This window comes from Antechinus flavipes, chromosome 4, assembly GCF_016432865.1.
Source record: "Antechinus flavipes isolate AdamAnt ecotype Samford, QLD, Australia chromosome 4, AdamAnt_v2, whole genome shotgun sequence".
Classification (NCBI taxonomy): domain Eukaryota; kingdom Metazoa; phylum Chordata; class Mammalia; order Dasyuromorphia; family Dasyuridae; genus Antechinus; species Antechinus flavipes.
This window is the reverse complement of record NC_067401.1, coordinates 391,504,420-391,525,026: the sequence shown is the minus strand read 5'-3', so window position 1 is coordinate 391,525,026 and position 20,607 is coordinate 391,504,420. Positions and strand designations below refer to the sequence as shown.

The 20,607-nt window shown below is 33.5% G+C and overlaps 1 protein-coding gene across 1 annotated transcript in view; it reads right to left on the bottom strand.

The window, feature by feature from the left end:
• Window positions 1–19,548, bottom strand: part of ATP6V1G3 (ATPase H+ transporting V1 subunit G3) — a 30,387-nt gene extending 10,839 nt beyond the window's left edge. Inside the window, exon 1 of the mRNA XM_051998704.1 lies at window positions 19,344–19,548. Within this exon, the coding sequence (XP_051854664.1) occupies window positions 19,344–19,452 (109 nt within the window). The 5' untranslated portion in view covers window positions 19,453–19,548. The remainder of the gene's footprint in view (window positions 1–19,343) is intronic.
• Window positions 19,549–20,607: the final 1,059 nt, after the last annotated feature.

Sequence of the window (20,607 nt, the reverse complement as noted above, 5' to 3'; positions counted from 1 at the left end):
GCTCCACATAGGTGGACCTTTTTTTTTAAATACCCTTCAGTGACAGGAAGCCATTTTCATTGCAATAAGAGTATACCTGAAAGCTATGTTAAAGGAGGCAACATTAGCCTAACTCTTGTTACTGGGGATAAGGAGAACATTAGTAGAAAAAGAGCCTATTACATAAACAAGATATAACATGGTAGATGAGAATGAGAAAGTTGAGTGAGGAATATAAAAGTTAAGAAACTTTTAGGTTATGGCAACAAAAAGATTATATGATGACAAATTCTGATGGATATGGCTTTTTTCAACAATGAAATGATTCAGGCCAGTTCCAATAAACTTGTGATGAAGAGAGCCATCTCCACTCAGAGAGAGAGGGCTGTGGGAACTGAGGGTGGATCACAACATATGCTTGAATTTTATTTTCTTTCCCATTTTTTTACTTTTTGATTTGATTTTTCTTGTGCAGCAATTGTATAAATATATATATGCCTATATTGGATTTAACATATATTTTTACCATGTTTAACATATATTGGATTACATGTCATCTAGGGGAGGAGTGGGGGGAATGGAGGAAAAATTGGAACACAAAGTTTTTCAAAGATCAATGTTGAAAAACTATCCTTGCATCTGTTTTGAAAATAAAAAAAACTTCAATAAAAAAGAAACTTGTATGTTTAGCATTGATCACATAAATCAGCAAGTATCAGAGGCAAGATGTGAACATAGGTTTCATCTGGCCATCATTCTGATTATTATATCATGATGCCTCTTATATGAGGATAAAGCCAGCAAATGTAACTTTTAAAGAGAATATTGTTTTTAATAAATCTATGATTTTGTAAGAGTAGACAACTAATATTTTTCTTACTTCAGGTGCTGTGTTTTATTAATCGATGAAAAAATTTTAACAACTTTATTTCCTGAGTAACGAATACAGAATATTAGTATCTCTATGAATGCTTATAACATTTAAATTGCTTTATATCATAATAATGTTCAAAACTAATATCACTGCAATTGATCTCTTAAAATCTGTGACTTAGCTTCAGGATACAAGTGTTCTGAGCTTTCTGCCCCTTGACCTATCTTTCCATTTGGATGTTAGGGAAAAATCCTTTTAGTTTTTCTCTTCTCTTTTTATTTCTTGGTTGCCAATCCACCTTACTCTCTCCTTTCCTTTTATATTACTTCTTTTTTCCTTCTTTCTTTCCTTCCTTCTTCCCTCCCTCCCTCTTTTCTTTCCTTCCACCTTGCTTTTTTCCTTTCTTCTTTCCCTGCTTCCCTCTTTTTCTTTTTGCTTGTCTGCCTCCCACTCTATGTGCCTGCTTCTGTCTCTTCTTGCCTCCCCTCCTGCCTTCCTTCTCTTTCTTCTACCTTCCCATTGAGATGAAGATCGTTACTTTGGAAGTCTTGTTTTTAGTTTCTTTTCTGTTGGCTAAGAAAGTAGACTTTAGTTTTGGCCTCACAATCATCTCCAGTGGCCTCATGGGAAGGGTTTGTTTTGGCCTAATCAGTAGACAGGTATTAATTAAGCACCTTGGACAAGTATTAATAATCCTCCATAATCTCATCTTCTTTTGGGAGAACACTTTCATATTTCCTACCTTTGGAGCTATCAATAAGAATTTCATTTTCATTATACCATTGTTTTCTAAAGTATTTGAGTTTTTGTTAAATAAGTATTTTTGTAATAGTTCATGATATTCTCTATCAACTTAACTTGTTTGAGCAAATCATATTTTTCTTTTAGTAAGGTTGGGCCCACAAGGCTTTCTAATAATGTCCAGGATCCTGAGAGTATGATACTTAACATATTTGGGTTTGGCAAAACATCATATAGACATGGAACTAAAACATAGGTCTCTTGTCCTTAGAGTACTGCTCTTTGCTCTATAGTACATAGTCCTCAAGTGATCTTTGCTCAAGCTGGAGGCTGCAAGTAGGACAATAGAGAAGTTATAAGGGGGCAGATTTCAAGTGATGATAAAGAAGAATGCTTAAAAATTTCAGCAGTCTAAAAGAATATTAGACTGCCTGAGAATAACAAGAATGGCTTTGTTCTTGAGATCTTCAGTTGGAACCTGCCTAGCCCATCCTCAAGGATGCTACATAAACTTCAGTGAGTAATTGCTGTATTACCTCTGCAGCCCTTTCCACCTTTTGAGATTTAGCAACAGAATATTATAATACAGTTAAGAACAGAGCAAAAGTTCATTGATTCTGGAATGGCTTAATGATTCAGGGACATGAATGTAGTGGAGTACTACTATGCTATAAGAAACAGCAAAAACAATCAATACAGAGAAACATGGAGAGCTTCGCATGATCTGATACAGAACGAAATAAGCAGAACCAAGAAAACATTCTACAACATCACTACAGTGTCAACAAAATAAAAAAAAAACAAAACAAAACAAGCAGAAGGAAATGTTGAAAATTACCATGAATAAGCAAGGAATGAAAGAAGAGATTTGAGAAACAGTCTTACCTGGTTTCTTTACCTAGATGGAAAGTTCACAAATATGGAGCATTGAATGTATTTTTTGATTTTTTCAATATATTGATTGATTTTGTTGATTTTTTTCTTTTTCTTTTCTTTGTATGTACACACACACACACACACACACACACACACACATATCCAGAGAGAGAGAGAGAGAGTGAGAGAGAGACAAAGAGAGATAAAGAGAGACAGACAGAATACACAAATAAAAACACATGTGTATGTGTATTTAGTTAAATGAGATTGTTCTATGAGTGGGGTCTGGAGGGATTACTGGTAGAAATACCAGTGATGTAAATTTTGTGTATGTATATAAATATAAATGCACATACATACACACATTATTTTAAAAACAGATTATGTGCTACCATGACTCTAGGCAAGCTTTAATAATCTTGATAGCATACTTCAAAACTGCTCTAAAGCTTTGATGTTGGCTGTATCTCCATATGACAAGTGAGGAATGTGGTAAGATAGGTGGAAATGGCAATGTGACCTTATCCCCTGGATTTAGCTTGTCTTTGTACCTTTTATTTACACTCTCATTTATAGGGCAGAATAGAAGAAATTTAGGATTTAAAAGCTAAGGAACCTTAAACTGTAGAGATGCTTGGTAGTTATTAGACAAATAACCATTCCCTGACTTATAGCCTAGCTTTCAGAAATTGAAAATTAAAATGTATATGGCATGTTCAGCATAAGCTAGGATGAGGACTCTGAATCTAGGATGAGGAGCCTAGAGAAAAGATTACTCCTTGACATTCATTAACTGGGACAATCATGCTATTTGTTTTTTAATGATTTGACACTGGAAGCTAAGACTTTGCTGATGAGAAGATTTGTAGCCAAGATCCTAAGAGAAGAAAGCAGAACCCCCCAAGAGATTTTTTTTGTTTGTTTCTTGGGAAGAGTGTTGCAACTCTTCTAAGAGTTGAGAAAAGTCCAGGGGTTTTATTTTAGCTGAAAGAATATGGAATCATCCATTTTTTTTCCTTGAAAAATAGCCAAAGAATTCAGGTAGACCAGAAGCATTATCAAAATAAGAATCCGCCTAAGCAAAAGTTGGTGGAGCAATATTTGAGAAAGACTACAGCACAGCAATGATGTCCAGTCCACACTATGGGACCTATCAACTGAAAAGTACAATACCAGAGGGGAATACCAAGGAAGAAACAGAATTATTAGAAGACATCAGTAGTTCTGCACCATTGAAGATGTTAATTTTCCTTCCAATATGTATTTGCTATCCATGCATGCTTCATGTATGTGTTTATATACATGTGTGTACCATGACCACTCATTCTCCTTATATGTGTACTTTGCCATATATATGCCCTGGCCATATGTCTCCCTTATATGCTTTCCCCTCCAGTTTTCCCTGATCCCAGATGTTTCCTACCTCTGTGTGAATTTGTGGGACAATATACTCCCATTTGAATTTTTAAAACATTTTTCTTTCTATATCATTTAATAAATTATTTTTGAATTAATTAGATCCTCTAGTGGACTATTAAAGATAAAAGTATTATTAAGACCCACTGAGCGTTTAGAATATGTAGAGCCTTTGGGAAAGTCCTTGACTCTGGAAATTATTCCCTAGGGGACCTATACTAAATGCTCAGGATAGGGATCCTTTGAAGTCTTCACTTTTATTTTTAAGATCAGGTCATTTTTTGATTTGTTAATTCTATATTTTAAATAGATTGGTGAGGGCAACAATTCTTCCTTACGGTTTATTACTTGGGAGGTGGGAGAAGTGAAAAATTGAATTTATAGAATTTTTTTTCCAAAATGAAGGCAGAAATTTGTTAGTTATGGCATATCATCAAATGAGCAGATAGTCATTTGTATAATAGTTTTTTTTATAAATAGAACAGATGTGACAATGAGATCACCCAACATTCTACAAATGTTCAAGTAGTTCTCTATTGTTTGCAAACTGAACAAGCCTTATTGAATTCCCCTATTTTCTGGAGATAAAGGTTGGTTCTTAGATGATAGATGAATTAGTAATCTTTCCTGGAAAGGTTATAAACTTTCCAGGTTAATAGGCCATAAAAGAAGACTGTTCCCAGAATGTTCCCTACCATAACATGACATAGGAAAAGGGCTTGAGTATGTGTGTCATTAATTAAAATGAATTTTTTAAATAAAATAACCCTTAGGAATCCATAGCCCGGAATTGTAGTTCTGACCCCATTTAATAGTTTACCAGTAAGTCATTTGACAAATCACTTCATCTGTATCAGCCTTCCTAAGAAAATGAAGAGGATAATAATCTGCAAACATCTCTATAATAAAGGTATTGTGACATATTGTGACAGGTTCTATCAAGTCAGAACAGGTGGGGGTGATTGTTGTTAGAGGATCACTCTAGCTAAGTACACTGAATTTAGCATCAGAAAATTAGCAAGCAGATGTTTGCTAACAGTGGAATGGGTAAAAATAGAAGGGACACTGGAACCCCCATATCTCATTGCAAAGAAAGAGTAATATATAGAAAGGAATAGAAACCATACTGATGGAAGCGCTGATATTTTGAGGTTCAAAGTATTAAAGAATCTATAATCCAATCTAAATTTTATAAAGACATTAAGTATAGGAATAATGAAAAAATGGGGTCCAAATGAATGATAACTTAAACCATATTAGCCATATAAAGTTTCTTTTACCTAATACAATATATACTTTAATGTAAGGACTGTATCTGAAGCATAAAGGAAGAAGCAATTTCTCATTTTATATGTGTACACAAAGAATTTTAGTATTGAAATAAATATTCATGTACTATTTTTTTAATCTCAGGAAACAAGTTCTGAAATTTTATGGCCCTGAAATTTTGACTTGCAAGGAAACATTTTTAAGAGCTGCTTCCCAGAAGCTTTGTTTGGATTGGGAATGTTCAAATTAAGTAAGGATGTTTGTAGGAACATAGAAAAACATAGGTACTTTATAGTACCTATAGATATATAGGTAGAAAAACATAGGCACTTTATTGAATTTATGGAAGCCTGAATTTGAGTAAAAGTAGACAAAATAAACAATTGTTTATGTAGTTAGAATTTCCATATGGGTGGCTTTTAAAATGTTTTCTTTTTTTAAAAGTGAAGACTTAGAGGTTTTTACAAAATGTTTGTTTATATTTGAACATTTACTAATAATTCATTATTACAGAGAGAGTACATAGAGTTCTGGTGGCTATTCAACCAGCGTCCAAGCTCTGGCAAGCCTGTTGAAGCAAGAAAGATTTTGAATGAGGTATTATCTCTGTTGTTCAAGGACCTGCCTAATTAAATTAAGAACGATATCGCCACTAAATAGAAACTTGAACAAAAATTGATTTTGTTTAAACTAGAGCAACTTGTGGAATCTGCTAAGGCACAAAAGGGTTAAAATAGTGAAGAAAGTACCCATATTGATGAAATAATAGTATCTTGTATTTTTTATCTCTATATACATATATACACATACATACATATAATGTATATATTTTAACAATTCAAACCCAATCAATTGCCAAGCCTTATCAATTCTATCTTCTCAATATGTCTCATATAAATTCCTTTTCCCTCTTCTCTGCCATTCCCCCTCCAAAGTCAATGTCATCCTGGTTCAAGCCTTCATTATCTCTTTCCTGGACCATTGCAATACTCCTAATTGATCTCCATATATCTAGTCTCTCTAAACCATAGTCCATAAAGCAGTTAAATCAATATTCTCAAGGCATAGATCTGCCCATACCACTCCCTTGTGGATCAGATCATATGTCAACTTTTCAGTGAAATCTTCCATACTATTAGTCACTAAGTGACAAAGTGATTATTAGAACACTCGAGTTAGAGGGAAGACCTGACTTGAGATACAGATTCAAACATTTGTTAGTTTTGTAATCCAGAGTAAATTATTTAATTTGTTTCAGTTTCCTCATTTGTAAAATGGCTATGTCAATGGTAGTTACTTCTCAGGATTGTTATAAGGCTAAAATGAGATATTTGTAAAGAACACTTTAAATTTTAAAGAGCTATATAAATGCTATTCTTAATTTCCAACCAGATATGGTCTCTCCTTCTTCTGAACCCCAATGACTTTCTTTTCCAATGTAAAAATCGTGATCTCTAGGCTTGAAAACAAAGATGCTATAGCAAAGAAAGAAGATTTTGGAAAAGGTAACATGTATTCCACTCCAGACCAAAATCAAGAGCTTCCTACCAGATGCCATATATCAGATTTTTCTTTAAGTGACTGTTTCTCAGTGTGCCCATGATATCTACCTATCATCATAACAGGCACCTGCTGGTCCCTATTCAAGTAAGAGAGAAAATTTTAGAGAGGAGTTGCTGGCTCAGCAATTTTCTGGATTGACACAGCAGCTGCCACTGTATGTGATACTACATATATTGACATTGATTATATTCCATGGAAGGAACTATCTTTAGTACCCACTGTTTCATTAGATGAAACTAAAAATGAATAAATGAGATTTATTTACATCAACATCTTACTCCTTATCTGTGAAATCCAGTCTTTAGATCTGAAGATGGACACCATTGCCTTGGAAACAGTAGCAGAGAAGCCAACCAGAAAATGCTAGGAGTGTATCCTATCAATTCTTAACCATTCTGGCAATGCATGGAGACATTTGGAGATGCTAGTAAGCTCTGTTTAAGCATATGCTAGAGCTTTAGAGAGTACTCTTCTCCATTGGAGAAGCATTATATTTTCAATGAATAAATAACAGTAATAATACAGTTCATTAAGAATTTCACAAATACTATATTCTTTGATTCTTACAAGAGTTTAAAGCAGAATGTAGGAATAATGCAGAAATATTATACTTAAGGACAACCACAAAACAATCACTAGTAAGTATAGTGAATGTTAGCTAAATTATAGAGCACAGATATGAGAATCCTGACATCTCACACCTTTATAGAAGTTGGAGGCCCACAGATGGAGTACATTGCTTATACTTTAAGGCTTTTTCATTGTATAAATCAATTTTTGTTGACAACTTTTTTCTTTAATTGTGTGTGTGTGTTTGTGTGTGTATGTGTGTGTGTGTGTGTGATAGGGGCAGCTATTTGGAGCATTGAATAGAAGACCTGACCAAAAAAAAGAAAAAAAGAAAAAAACAGAATCAAACTTTTGTTTAACGAAATGCCTTTTAAATTAAGACAACTCTGAGATATCACTGCACACTTGTCAGATTGGCTAAGATGACGGGAAAAAATAATGATGAATGTTGGAGAGGATGCGGGAAAACTGGATCACTGATGCATTGTTGGTGGAGTTGTGAATGAATCCAACCAATCTGGAGAGCAAGCTGGAATTATGCCCCCAAAGTTATCAAACTGTGCATATCTTTTGATCCAGCAGTGTTACTACTGGGCTTATACCCCAAAGAGATACTAAAGAAGGGAAAGGGATCTGTATGTGCCAAAATGTTTGTGGCAGCCCTGTTTGTAGTGGCTAGAAGCTGGAAAATGAATGGATGCCCATCAATTGGAGAATGGCTGAGTAAATTGTGGTAGATGAATGTTATGGAATATTATTGTTCTGTAAGGAATGACCAGCAGGATGAATACAGAGAGGACTGGCGAGACTTACATGAACTGATGCTAAGTGAAATGAGCAGAACCAGGAGATCATTATATATCTCAACAACGATACTGTTTGAGGATGTATTTTGATGGAAGTGGATCTCTTCGATAAAGAGAGCTAATTCAGTTTCAATTGATCAAGGATGGACAGAAGCAGGTACACCCAAAGAAAGAACACTGGGAAATGAATATAAACTGCTTGCATTTTTGTTTTTCTTCCCGGGTTATTTATACCTTCTGAATCCAATTCTCCCTGTGCAACAAGAGAACTGTTCTGTCCACTGCACACATATATTGTATCTAGGATATACTGTAACCTATTTAACATGTATAGGACTGCTTGCCATCTGGAGAAGGGGGTGGAGGGAGGGAGGGAAAAAGTTGGAACAGAAGTGAGTGCAAAGGATAATGTTGTAAAGAAATTTTTTTCAAAATAAAAAAATAAATAAATGAGATGGCTTTTTAGAGACTTGAGAAAAGACAGTGGAGCATTGTTGGTGATATTTAAAAAAAACCCTAAATATGTTTTTAAAATTATTTTTAAAAATATAATCATATTCTAATTTTTGATGTAAGGATAAAATGTTGAGTTAAAAGGGACCTTTGAAGTCATTTAGTCCAAGTTTCCCATTTTATAGATGAGAAAACCAATCCTTAGAGATGGTTAAGTGACTTCTCCAAGATCACATAGGTAATTTTAGAAGAGCTGAGCTTGGAAGTCAGGTCATAGACTCCTTCCTCCTCTGATTCCAATCAAAGACTCTGTTGCTGTCCTCTATATGAACATCATGTTCTTGTCCATGGTCAAACCTACTTCTTATGAATCCCTCTAAAACTCATTACTATATCTTAAGAGATTCCTTTATGAAAATTTTCCATGGGAATATAGACTTTAACTTAAAACCTAGGCATGGCCATAACCATTAGAATCCTAAATCTGATTGTGGTACTCTTGTTTCCATGCCTATAATTCAACTAATAATGGTGATGGCTAACATTTACATGGCACTTTCTGTGTGCCAGGCACTGTGTTGAGTACTTTACAAATATTATCTCATTTGATCTTCACAATAACCTTGGGAGGTAGAGGTTGGTATTATTTCCATTTTGTAGATAAACTAAGGCAAAGAAAGATTAAGTGGCTTGGTGAGGGTCACCTAATTAGTGAATGTCTGATGCTGAATTGGAACTGAGATCTTCCTGACTCGAGGCATAGTTCTCTTGCCATCAGAGCATTCCATCTAGCTGCTCAATTAAAAAAAAATAATAGGAATCTATGACGTGCAGTAGAATTTATTGGCTGGTGGGGAAAAACAAAGGTCAATGAGAAATGGCCTTAGTCTCTAGATTTTATATATTATCAAAACAAGCTTGTTTTACTAATTGAATAGATACATTGGAAATATCAAACAGTATTATGCTTTTGCAATATTATGGACCCGGAATAGTTGGTTACTTTGTTCAAGTTTAATACATCACATTTTTAAAGGTGGAAAAAGAAAGTCAATTTTAAAAAAATTGGGGGAAAGAGGAAACATGAAAAAAATTACCTTGATGTTTTTAATCGCTCTTTTTATTTTTTAAAACTAAACCTAGGATATCTTTGATTTTTATATCACAGCCATTTTTTTGGCATACTCCCTATCTTTAAACCAAATTCTCCTTTGTGACAAAATAAAAGCTATGAATGGTTAAAACGACCATGTTTGGCAAAGTATTTTGTGAGCTTAGTTGTGGAAAGGAAGCAAAGTAGGTCCCTGACTGTAAAGAAACTTTTCTGGGGTATGGGGAGTCTTGGGATCCCTCTTTCACTTCCCTTTGTCCATTAAATGGCTAATGAATTGGATGTGGCCGTGTTGAGAGAGGGCTAGCCTGCCCCTGCAGAATCTAGACTTTGTTTACTCTGACAATGCACTGGTCAAAGCCCCAAACTTTGAAGGAAATGGAAGAAGGCAGATAATGCATAATTATCTTTTCTCTGAACTTTAGGATGTAGCAAGAGAATATAGTGCCATATGTTTTGCATGACTTCACATGCATAATTGATATCATATTTCTCATCTTCTCAAATGGGAGGGGAGAATTTAGAACTAATTTTTAAAAAATTAAATATTAGAATTTTTTTAAAAATGTAATTGGGAAACATATAAATATATAAAATTTTAAAATACACTAAAAATATTGTATAGCAGAGCGTTCCAGTATCTTTGACAAGAAAATATCAAACTCTTGTTTTTTGTGTGTGAGTTGGAGATGATTGAAAATTACCCAGTAAAAATATAGTAGACAGAGTAAAACAGCCAACTACAGATCTGGGAGAGAATCTGGGGACATATAGTGGGGACAGTTGGCATGTAAAATTAAGGGCAATACCAAAGGTGTGGCTGGAGCCCGTGGCAGCTGGGAGGACAGATCATTTTTGTGTGTTTTAATTTTTCAATCCTCTCAGCTTTCTCTATAATTTTTCTGCCACTTCTTATCCCATGCCCTCTCTCTTGCCCCTTGTAAGTTTTCTTAGATGGAAAACTCATATTCATTTCACCTCTGCCTTAGATTTCAGGGTTAGATGGATAGAATAGTTTCCTCCTCAAAATCAGTGCCTCATCAGGCTTGGGTTTGTTAAGAGATAAGGCAAAGAGAGCTTTATGGTGTTTTTTTTGTTTTGTTTTGTTTTTTTTTCCATTTTAGAAGACCTGCTCTAGTTCACTTGCAAACTGAGAAGACAGAAGGGTCTGTAAACTCTAGAACAATAGGATGTAAGTCTCCTTAAGAGAAATAAGGATTTCTTTTTTTTTCTTTTTTTTTTGTCTTCAGTTTATTTATTTATTATTTCAGTTATTTATTATAGCAGTAGGTGATAATTGAGTTGAATTAAGTCTTTGAGGGCACTTGACACTGCCACCATCTATCATGACTATAACTGAAGTTTGCTAATGTTTTCCCTTCAAAAAGCTTTTTGTACAAATAGGTCCCTTTCTCTTTTCTTTGATCTTTGAAACATATATGTAATTAGTAAAGTTTTTAAAGAATGCTACTAAAATGTAGGAGTGAGAAAATTATCTTTAGGTAGGGTTTCTTAACTTGGGGTAAACATACCTCTATGAGATCTCATTTCAGGAAATCTAAAAGCTTGAATAAAAAAGAAAATTTATATCTTCATATTTACTAACTTCTAAATCAAATTGAGTATTTCCTTCTATTTATGAATTTTTTAAAAATCTGAGAAAAATGTCCATAAATTAAACAAAAGGATATTTAGAGCAAAATTTGGGAATAAGCAAGTGGAAGCCCAAATCCTTATAACATATAATCTAGTATTTTATTCATTACTAAAAGTCACATTGAATTCTGGCCAGGATTCATTGAACTCAAAAAATTCCTTAGATTTCTAGGCAGTGCTGTGATTAGTTTAAAATTAAAAAAAAAAATTACTGCTCTTGGCACAACATGTTCATTTTTATGTTTGTTGGTTGTTTTTTTCTCTTTCACCTATCTCCAGGCAGCTAGATATAGGGTAAAGAAGGGCTAAATAAAGATAAAATAAAATAAATTAGTGCAAACCCATAGTAATCTCTTTCAATACAATGAAATGAATTAAAATTTATGTACAGATCAAAAACAAAGGAGTTGTTTAAATCAATGAATTTAGTCACCTCCTTGATTAGTAGAGATAAGAAGTCAGATAAATTTTTCTAATCCTAGATTCAGCTACAATGCAGTGGAAGTTACTCTGGAGTGGGATAACCCAGCCCTGCAAATACTGCACAGAGGAATCATACCTCTCTTGAGTCAAACTAATCTGTTAAGACACCTATATGATGTTGGGTTCTTGGGCAACAATATCACACATTCATTTTTGAGCCTCTGATGACTTAAAAAACCTGGAAAATTTGAGGAAGGTGATTTTTTTTTTAATATGAACTACTTCTTTAAAAAGATCTTTCCCATCCTTTGGTAATTCATTTTTTGAACTTGAGGAATATATACAAATTAACATTTATCCCCGGTTCTGCTCACTTCACTTTGCATGAGTTTATTTAAGTTTTCCCAGGTCTTTTTGAAACCATCCTGCTTGTCATTTCATATAACATAATCCTTTAATACCACTTATTCAGTAGTTCCTCAATTGATGGACTTTTCCTCAAATTTCAATTCTTTGTTACCACACAAAGAGCTACTATTAATTTATTTATTTTTTTTGCACAAATAGATCATTTCCCCTTTTCTTTGATCTTTTTTGGATATATACCTAGTAGTGGTATTGTTGGATCAAAGGGTATATACAGTTTTATAACCTTTTGGTTGCCAGAATTTTTGGCCTATTTCCCAATTCTACCAATAGTGCATTAGTATGCCACTTTCCCTGACTCCCTAGAGTCAGAAGGACTTGAGTTCAAATCTGTACTCAGAATTTGATACTTATAGCTTGTAACTCCAGGCGAGTCACTTAACCCCAATTGTTTGCCCTATCCCCCCAAAAAAAGCATTTGTTAGTTTTAGTTTCTGTCATGTTATCTAATTTGATAGATATGAAATGGTATCTCAGAGTTGTTTTAATTTGTATTTCTCTAATCAGTACTGTTTAGAACATTTTTATGTGATTGATAAGTTTGATTTCTTCTGAAAGCGGCCTGTTCATATGTTTTGATCATTTATCAACTGGGGAATGACTCTTATTTTTATAAATTTGACTCATCTCCTTATAAACTGGCTTTAATCTCTTCCTCTCCATTTCCTGTCTTCTTTTTAACTACATTAATTTGTTTTATTTATACAAAATCCTTTTCATTTAATAAAATCAAAACCATCTATTTTACTTGTGATATTCTGTTTCTTTTGTACGGCCATAAACACTTCCTTTATTCATAGATCTAACAAGTACATTTTTTCCATGCTTCCCTAATTTATTTATGATGTAACACCTTTTATGTCTAAATCATTTATGCATTTAACTTTATCTTGTTAAACAATGTGAAATATTGATCTTATGCTTAGTGTCTGCCAAACTGCTTTCTAGTATTCTCAGCAATTTTTGTCAAATGGTGAGTTATTACCCCCAAACCTGGATCTTTGACTTTATCAAACATTAAATTACTATGGTCGTTGCTATTGTGTATTGTGTATCTAATCTATTCCACTGATCCACCACTCTATTTCTTAGCCAGTACCAGCTTATTTTGAAGGTTACTAATTTGTAATTAATTTTGAAATCTGGAATTGCTAAGGTCATCTTCCTTCATTCTTCCTTTCCCCCATTAATTGTCTTGATATTCTTGACCTTTTATCCTTCCAGATATATTTTGATAGTTTGGCATGGCACTGAATAGGTAAATTTCCTTAAGTAAAATTGTCATTTATTATATTATATCATGCCTATCCATGAGCAATTAATATTAAGGGATTTAGCCTTTTCTTTTATCATATGAAAAGTATTTATTAATTGTTTATCTTGTGGGTAGATTGCCAAATACTTTATATTGTCTACAATTATTTTAAAAGAAATTTCTCTTTCTCTTACTGTTGGGTTTTGTTGGTAGTATATAGAAATGCTTATGATTTATATGAGTTTATTTTATATCATGCAACTTTGATAAAATTGTTATTTCTTTCAACTAGTTTTTTTAGTTGATTCTTTAGGGTTCTTTAATTATTCCATCATATCATCTTCAGAAGGATGTTTTTGTTTCCTCTTTGTTTATTTTTATTTCTCCAATTTCCTTTTCTTGTCTTCTTTCTAGAATTAGTATTTCCAGTATTAAACTGAATAATAGTGGTTATAATGGGCATCCTTGCTTCACTCCTGATCTTCATGGGAAAACTAAATCCAATTCTCTATGTGTAAAATGAAGATTTTGGATTAGAATATTTTTAAGATTCCTTCCAATTCACCTTTTTGGTCCAATTTTAAATTTTGATCCTGTCATCCTACAGTAAGTTGAAGAAAGGCAGATTTATTTTCAATCCAAAGAAAAACCTCTTAACAATTAGAATTGATCCAAAATGGAATGGATCCCCTTGGGGAGCAGGAAGTTTTTCTCTCAGTGAAGATCTTCAAAAAGAGTCAAGATGACAATTATCTGATATATTATACTAGAGGAGATACCTGCTTGGGTACAGGTTAGACTAGTTTTCCCTAAAGTCCATTCTAACTCTGTGAGTAAGCTTTCTTCTGGTTAATGAGTAATCAGTTTTGTAATATACCCACTTTTATAAAATCCAAATCCTCAGAGATTTGGGGGACCTCGGTTTCCCTATCTGTAAAATGTAAGGCTTGGATTAGTTAGCCTCCCAGCTCTGGAGATTTAAATATATATATATATATATATACACACACCCAAATATGTGTGTGTGTGTGTGTGTGTGTGTACATATGCCTATGTATGCAAACACACACAATAGAACTGCTAGCTTTTAAATTAGTAACTAACATCTACAGAGCCTTATAGCTTTTTGAAAGTGTTTTCTTTACTACTCTGTGAGTTGCATTAAAAATATGGCTATATCCATTTTCTCCATGAGGACACCGAATATCACCTTGGTAAAGTGACTTATCCATAGCCAATCCAGTGTCAAGATGAGGGGTGGAAATCAAGCCATTTGTATCTAATTCCAGGGCTCTTAATACTTCACCATTCAGTTCAATCATCTAACTTAGCTGGTTTAAATTATTTAAAGTCTTCATCTTGTCTTTATAGAGAAGAAAGTTTTAAAACATGATAGCTAAAATCCATTTCAGCTCTAACTGTGATTCCACATCTATTTAGAGAAGAAAAGAAAGAAATAAAAGACAGTAAAACATAAAAGGTTAGCTCAATAATAACAGATTTCTTATGCTGTGAAGGTCAGGTTTTATTTATGTTTGCCATGGAATGAACTGTATTTATTTGGAGAGTATGGGTCAGGTATTTTATGTAGCTACTGTAAACTTTTGAGTGGGGAAATCTGGTGTTAGCCAGTGAAAACTGTCTCCAAACTCCTACATTCTGGGACAAAACACTCACTGGGCAAAACCAAGAACAAAAGTTATCTGTTAGAAATCAAAACATTTTCTGAAATGTCTGAGGAGAGCCAGCTTCATGTTCTTTCTATGTGTGCAAAGCCCTGGGGATACTCTGAACAGATAATGATAAGACCTGTAATTTCACTGGTAAAGGGAACTCCTGGGTGAGTAAATGTCATCTTTGAAAGCATGAGAACATTGAGAAATTAAATCACCTGCCACAGTTCACACAGGCAACATGTGTCAGAGGCTAAATTTGTATTTAGATCTTTCTGGTAAAGAAGCTATACTTCTCAAAAACAAAACTTAAAAGCATTCTACGCCTTTAAGAAGTTAACTTTCTACTGGGAAGATTCGATATGTAAACAGATGAGAATATGTATGATTATTTGAGGAAGGAGAGAACACTAACAAACTGAGGGATTGTGAAAGGCTTCCCATTCATTTAAAAAGAAAAGAGTTTATCTTTTGCCCTTACACTGGAATTTGAAGCTTTTGCTTACTCCCCACTCCCAACAGCCTCCATTAGCAGACATAATCAGTGAGAAAAATATTTTTCTTTTTTCAAGTAAGTTTGGAAGAGAGTGAAATGATTGATTAAAGTTGTTTGAAAAGACAATAATATTGATTAAAATTGAGTTTAATGTCACTTTTTTTGACAGAAATCTCAGATGACTGACTGTCATGTCTGAGGGAGAACTGGCTTTTTCTTTGGAACATTTTAAATTACTCTAATTTTGATAAGAAAAATATATAAATATTTTAAAAATTTGTAGACTTGGCTTCATAGTTTGCCTCATCTTCAAAATTATTTCATATTCATAAATGTTCACATAATCAGAAGTGTGGCACAGTGAACAAAGCACTAGACTGTAAGCCAGAAGATTTGGGTATGATTCCTGACTTTGTTCTTTGGCTATAATAACACTGGATAGGCCACTTAACCATGCTGAGCCTTACTTTCCTCATCGAAAAAATACTTATATTAGCTGCCCAAAAAACATGATGATGAAGAAATGAAGCACTTTGATGACTTTTATGTTATACATGTTTGTGTATTTGTGCTAGTAAATGGATAAGCATTTATTAAGAAGTGCTTACTCTGTGTCAGAGACTGTGATAAACAATGGAATTACAAAAAAAGGCAAAAGTCAGTATCTGTTTTCCAGGAGCTCACAATCTAAAGGGGTGGGAAGGAGACAACATGAAAACAATTAGGTTTGTATAGGGCTACTGGGTGATATAGTGGATAGAACATTGGTTCTTTAGTCAGGAAGATTAATCTTCCTGAGTTTAAATCTAGCCTTAGACACTTACTAGTTATATAATCCTAGGCAAATCACTTAGATCTCCTTACTCAGTTTCCCCATCTGTAAAATAAACTGGTGAAGGAAATGGCAAACCTCTCCAGTATCTTTGCCAAGAAAACCCCAAATGCAGTCATGAGAGTAGGACATGATTGAATAATAACAATAATAATAACATTTATTATGTACAGAATAAATTGGAAATGATCAATAAAGATAAATAGCATTAAGGAAGATCAGGAAAGGTCTCTTGTAAGTGGGATTTTATCACAGAGTGAAGGCTAGTATAGGCAGAATTGAAAATAATTTTTTGTAAAAAGGGGGACTTCAGTTGAGATTTGAAAAATCCAGGAGGTAAAGATGAAGGAGGAAAGAGAAAGACATGGAGGACAGATAGCCAGAGGGGGAAAATGCACAGGGAATAGCAAAAGATTAGTATCATTGGATGGAATAATGTGGGGAGGGAAGTAACGGATAAGAAAACTGGAAAAAACAGGAAAAGGCCAGGTAATAAAGAGCTTTAAAAACCACACAGAAGATTTTATATTTGATCTTGGGAGCTACTAGAATTTATTGATAAGGAAGTAACCTGGTCAGATCATATATGCAAAATTATAAATTGACTTATATTTTCCTCATGTACAATAGTAGCAGCAGCAGCAGCAGTATATTGTTACTTTAACGTTTGAAAACATTTTACACAGTTATCTATTAATCCTCAAAATAATCCTGTGAAGTGACTTTTTTTTTGCAGATTGGTAAACTAAGTCTGAAGGACTTGTGCAGGATCACATGGCTTAGAAGTCTCTGAGATAGCATTTGAACTCATCTTCCTGATTCCAAATCCATCCATTAATATATAAAATGAAAGGGTTGGGCTGGATGACCTCTGGCCCCATCTAACCTTGGATCTGTGAATTTACCTTCCTACAATTCTATACTTATAGTGAAACATCAAGAATGATCTGATTCAAGAATGAATCAGATAAAAGTTGGGAATAGAGAGTTTCTTGTGCTTACATCTGCTAGGGAATTATGCATGAATTGATTAGATAAAAGCTTATAAAAATAGCCAGCTACAAAAAAACTTTCATATCAATGATTCAATTTGATCCTCTAAACCTTGTGATGTATTTACTATTTGTGTTTACTAGCAGAGTAACATAATCCAGAATCTGTGGGTTTCCAGAAGGGGATTAATCCAAGACTCAATATTGACAATGTCAGGCCCTATTACAGGTCTCTGAGGCTTTTGGTTTCTGTGGGCTTACTAGCAGCCTCCATTGCCTGCTCTACCAATTTATTGATACCTAATCCTAAACTTGAAAGCCTACAAACTTTATTCTCTACACTTCAAAGAAGACATGGAAAATCTGTCTGGTCTTTTTCTAGTTGTACTTCTTTGAATGTTCCCAGTACCTAGTTTGTATTTCAAAGTCATGAAATTGATTGATTTTTTTCATTCATTTTTTTCATTTTATTTATTTTTAATCCAGATAAAAAATGAAATATTTCAAATCAATAGTATTTTAACTTAAATTTATCCAGTGTTAAAATATTGCCATTACTTTCTTGATTAAGCACTCATTAATATTTCTAACATGCTAACATTTCTAACAATACAGAAGAATACCTTCTTTACATATCATATGTATCATGCTAGTGACTAATAAAATCTTTATATGTTCATTATTATTCATTGATTATAATATGAAATAAATATATAAATAGAAGTCATATTTCCCCCCTGTCTTAATAGGATTATTGTGTGGAAACTATTTTATAAATCTTAATATATAATAGAAAAAATGAACTATTGTTATAATTCCTCATTATAAAGATGAGGAAACTAAGTTTGAATGATTTGATCAAAGTTACATAGTAAATAAGAGAATTGGGATTTGAGTATAGATTTTATAAATCTAGGGTCAGAGTTGCAAAAGACCTCAATCAATATTGAATCCAACCCCAAATCCTATGATACCTCTAATCATTGATCTTTCAATTTTTACTTGGAGACCTCTTAAGTTTGAGGAAAGAGGGATCCATTCACTACTTCCCATGGTAGCACATTCCACCTTAAGATAATCCTAATTTTGTTGTGCAATTAATCTAAATTTGCCTACATGTAACTCTTATCTATTAATATGAGTTCAGTCCTCTGGACCCAATGTTGTTGCATTCTAAGAATATTTTAAATAGATTACCATGGTATTCAATTTTTTCTTCTATAGTTTTTGACAGACCCACTGAGATAGCAATAATAATTATTATAGAATTTGTACTACATGTAACATTAAATATAAAGAAAAATAGCTTCTAGCATAATTTCTTTCTGAACTCTATTGAAAAGGATGAGAACAAAATGATGATAATAATAATTAGTAATTGACATTAATGATAAAAAATGTTTCAATTTTTGCAAATAACAACTAAATGACCTTACTTGACCTTCACAACAGCTAGTAAGTGTCTGGTTGGTACTAAATGTGTTATTATTCCTTTTATCTTCACGAGGAAACAGACTTAGAAGGGGTTAGAGATTTACATGCAGCTGTACCATATTAATGTTATTGTATGAAGAAAGAGAAAATTAGAGGAACCACTGAGAAACATTTAAAGTTAGAAATGCTAGCTTTGGAGTTTAGCTTGCAGACAGCTGAACCATGTGATAGGAATATTTTTAAATCTTGGAATGAAAAGCAATTAAGAGGGGAATCTGTTTAAGGATTTAGTTACTAGTTACAAGACCTTTTGGAAAAATGAACTGGAGCAAAGAAATAGTAGGGGTGTAGAGCCAGTGAGATCTCAATTTCAATTTGGTTTGGGTTCAAGAAACTCCATATCAACTCCAGGATTAGAGGAGATTCGAAATTAGAAACTATTAGACATTCTATAAACATTAGAGAAAAAAAATACCATTAAGATGAGTTAGAACTTACTCTTTTTGGCTTCATCCAGCTTATCTTTGGCTCGTTTTTCTGCTTGCAAGAGTTGCTGGATTCCCTGAGACTGACTGGCCATCATTGTCTCCTTGGGATCAGGCTGCATAGAAAAACTCTGATCCCTGGGGAGAGAGACTTATACTTTTGGTTATCATCACATCACTTGGAATGTTTTGTCAACAGATTCTGGTCATAGATATCTTGCAACAAACTAGATAGCTCAGGTCAGATAGCAAGAGCTCTCATAAAAAGCAGGGTGCAGTCCAGAAAACTAAGGTAATCTATTTCTAGTGACTTGGAGAACTTACAATTTGAAGAGTCTAAGAGCTTTTACCTGTGATGAAAAGAAACCTTAGTTAAGAACTGGAGTAGAGCAGCATAACAGTAGAATATTGGATTTAGTTTCAGGAAGATGTGAATTCAAATTCTATTTTCGATGGAACGTAGTGTGTATGACCACAGACAAGACATTGAATCTTGGCTAAGTCTCAGTTTTCTTGTCTGTTAAATATGGATATCTGAAATATAAATCTTATAGCCTAATTCTCAGGGTCAAATGAAATAATGGATATAAAGTGCTTTACAGTATCTGAACCATAATCTAAATGTCAGTTAAAATTTTTATCTATTTATATACATAGAGCTGGAAGAAAGCTTAATATTTAGTTCAAACTTTCATTTTACAGATAAAGAAATGAAAGCAAAGGATTAAGTGGCTTGTCCAAGATGAAAAAGTAAATAACAAAGGAAATATTTGAATCTACAGCCTTTGATTTCAAAACCTGTGCTCTTCCCCAGTTTTGTAACATGAGTATTAAATTAAATTCGAATGAATATGGTCATATGGGAAATGACTACTATGAACTTGACGAGGGTGGATTTGAGCAACCTGCAAACAGGGTGAACACTGCCCTTAAACTTTATCAGTGAAGCCAACTGACCAAAAGAGAGCTGTGGATTTTATTTACAGGCAGGAAGAAGTGATTCTATTCAACTCAAGAAATATTTATAATTTTTCAATGTCTACTTGGGCACTGGAAATAAAAGATGCAAAAAAAGACAGTTCCTGCTCTAAAAGAGGAATGTGTCATGTATATAAATAATTACAGGCCTGGGGGTAATTAAGTATAGAGGATTTGTGGCATGGGAACAACAGAAGGCCAAGGATCAGTTCTGGTTTGGGAGATAAGGGGTCTTTTTGGAAAGATTAAGTTATACCTTTATTTGTAATACATTGATTTCTCTGTTGAAGTTCTGTTTG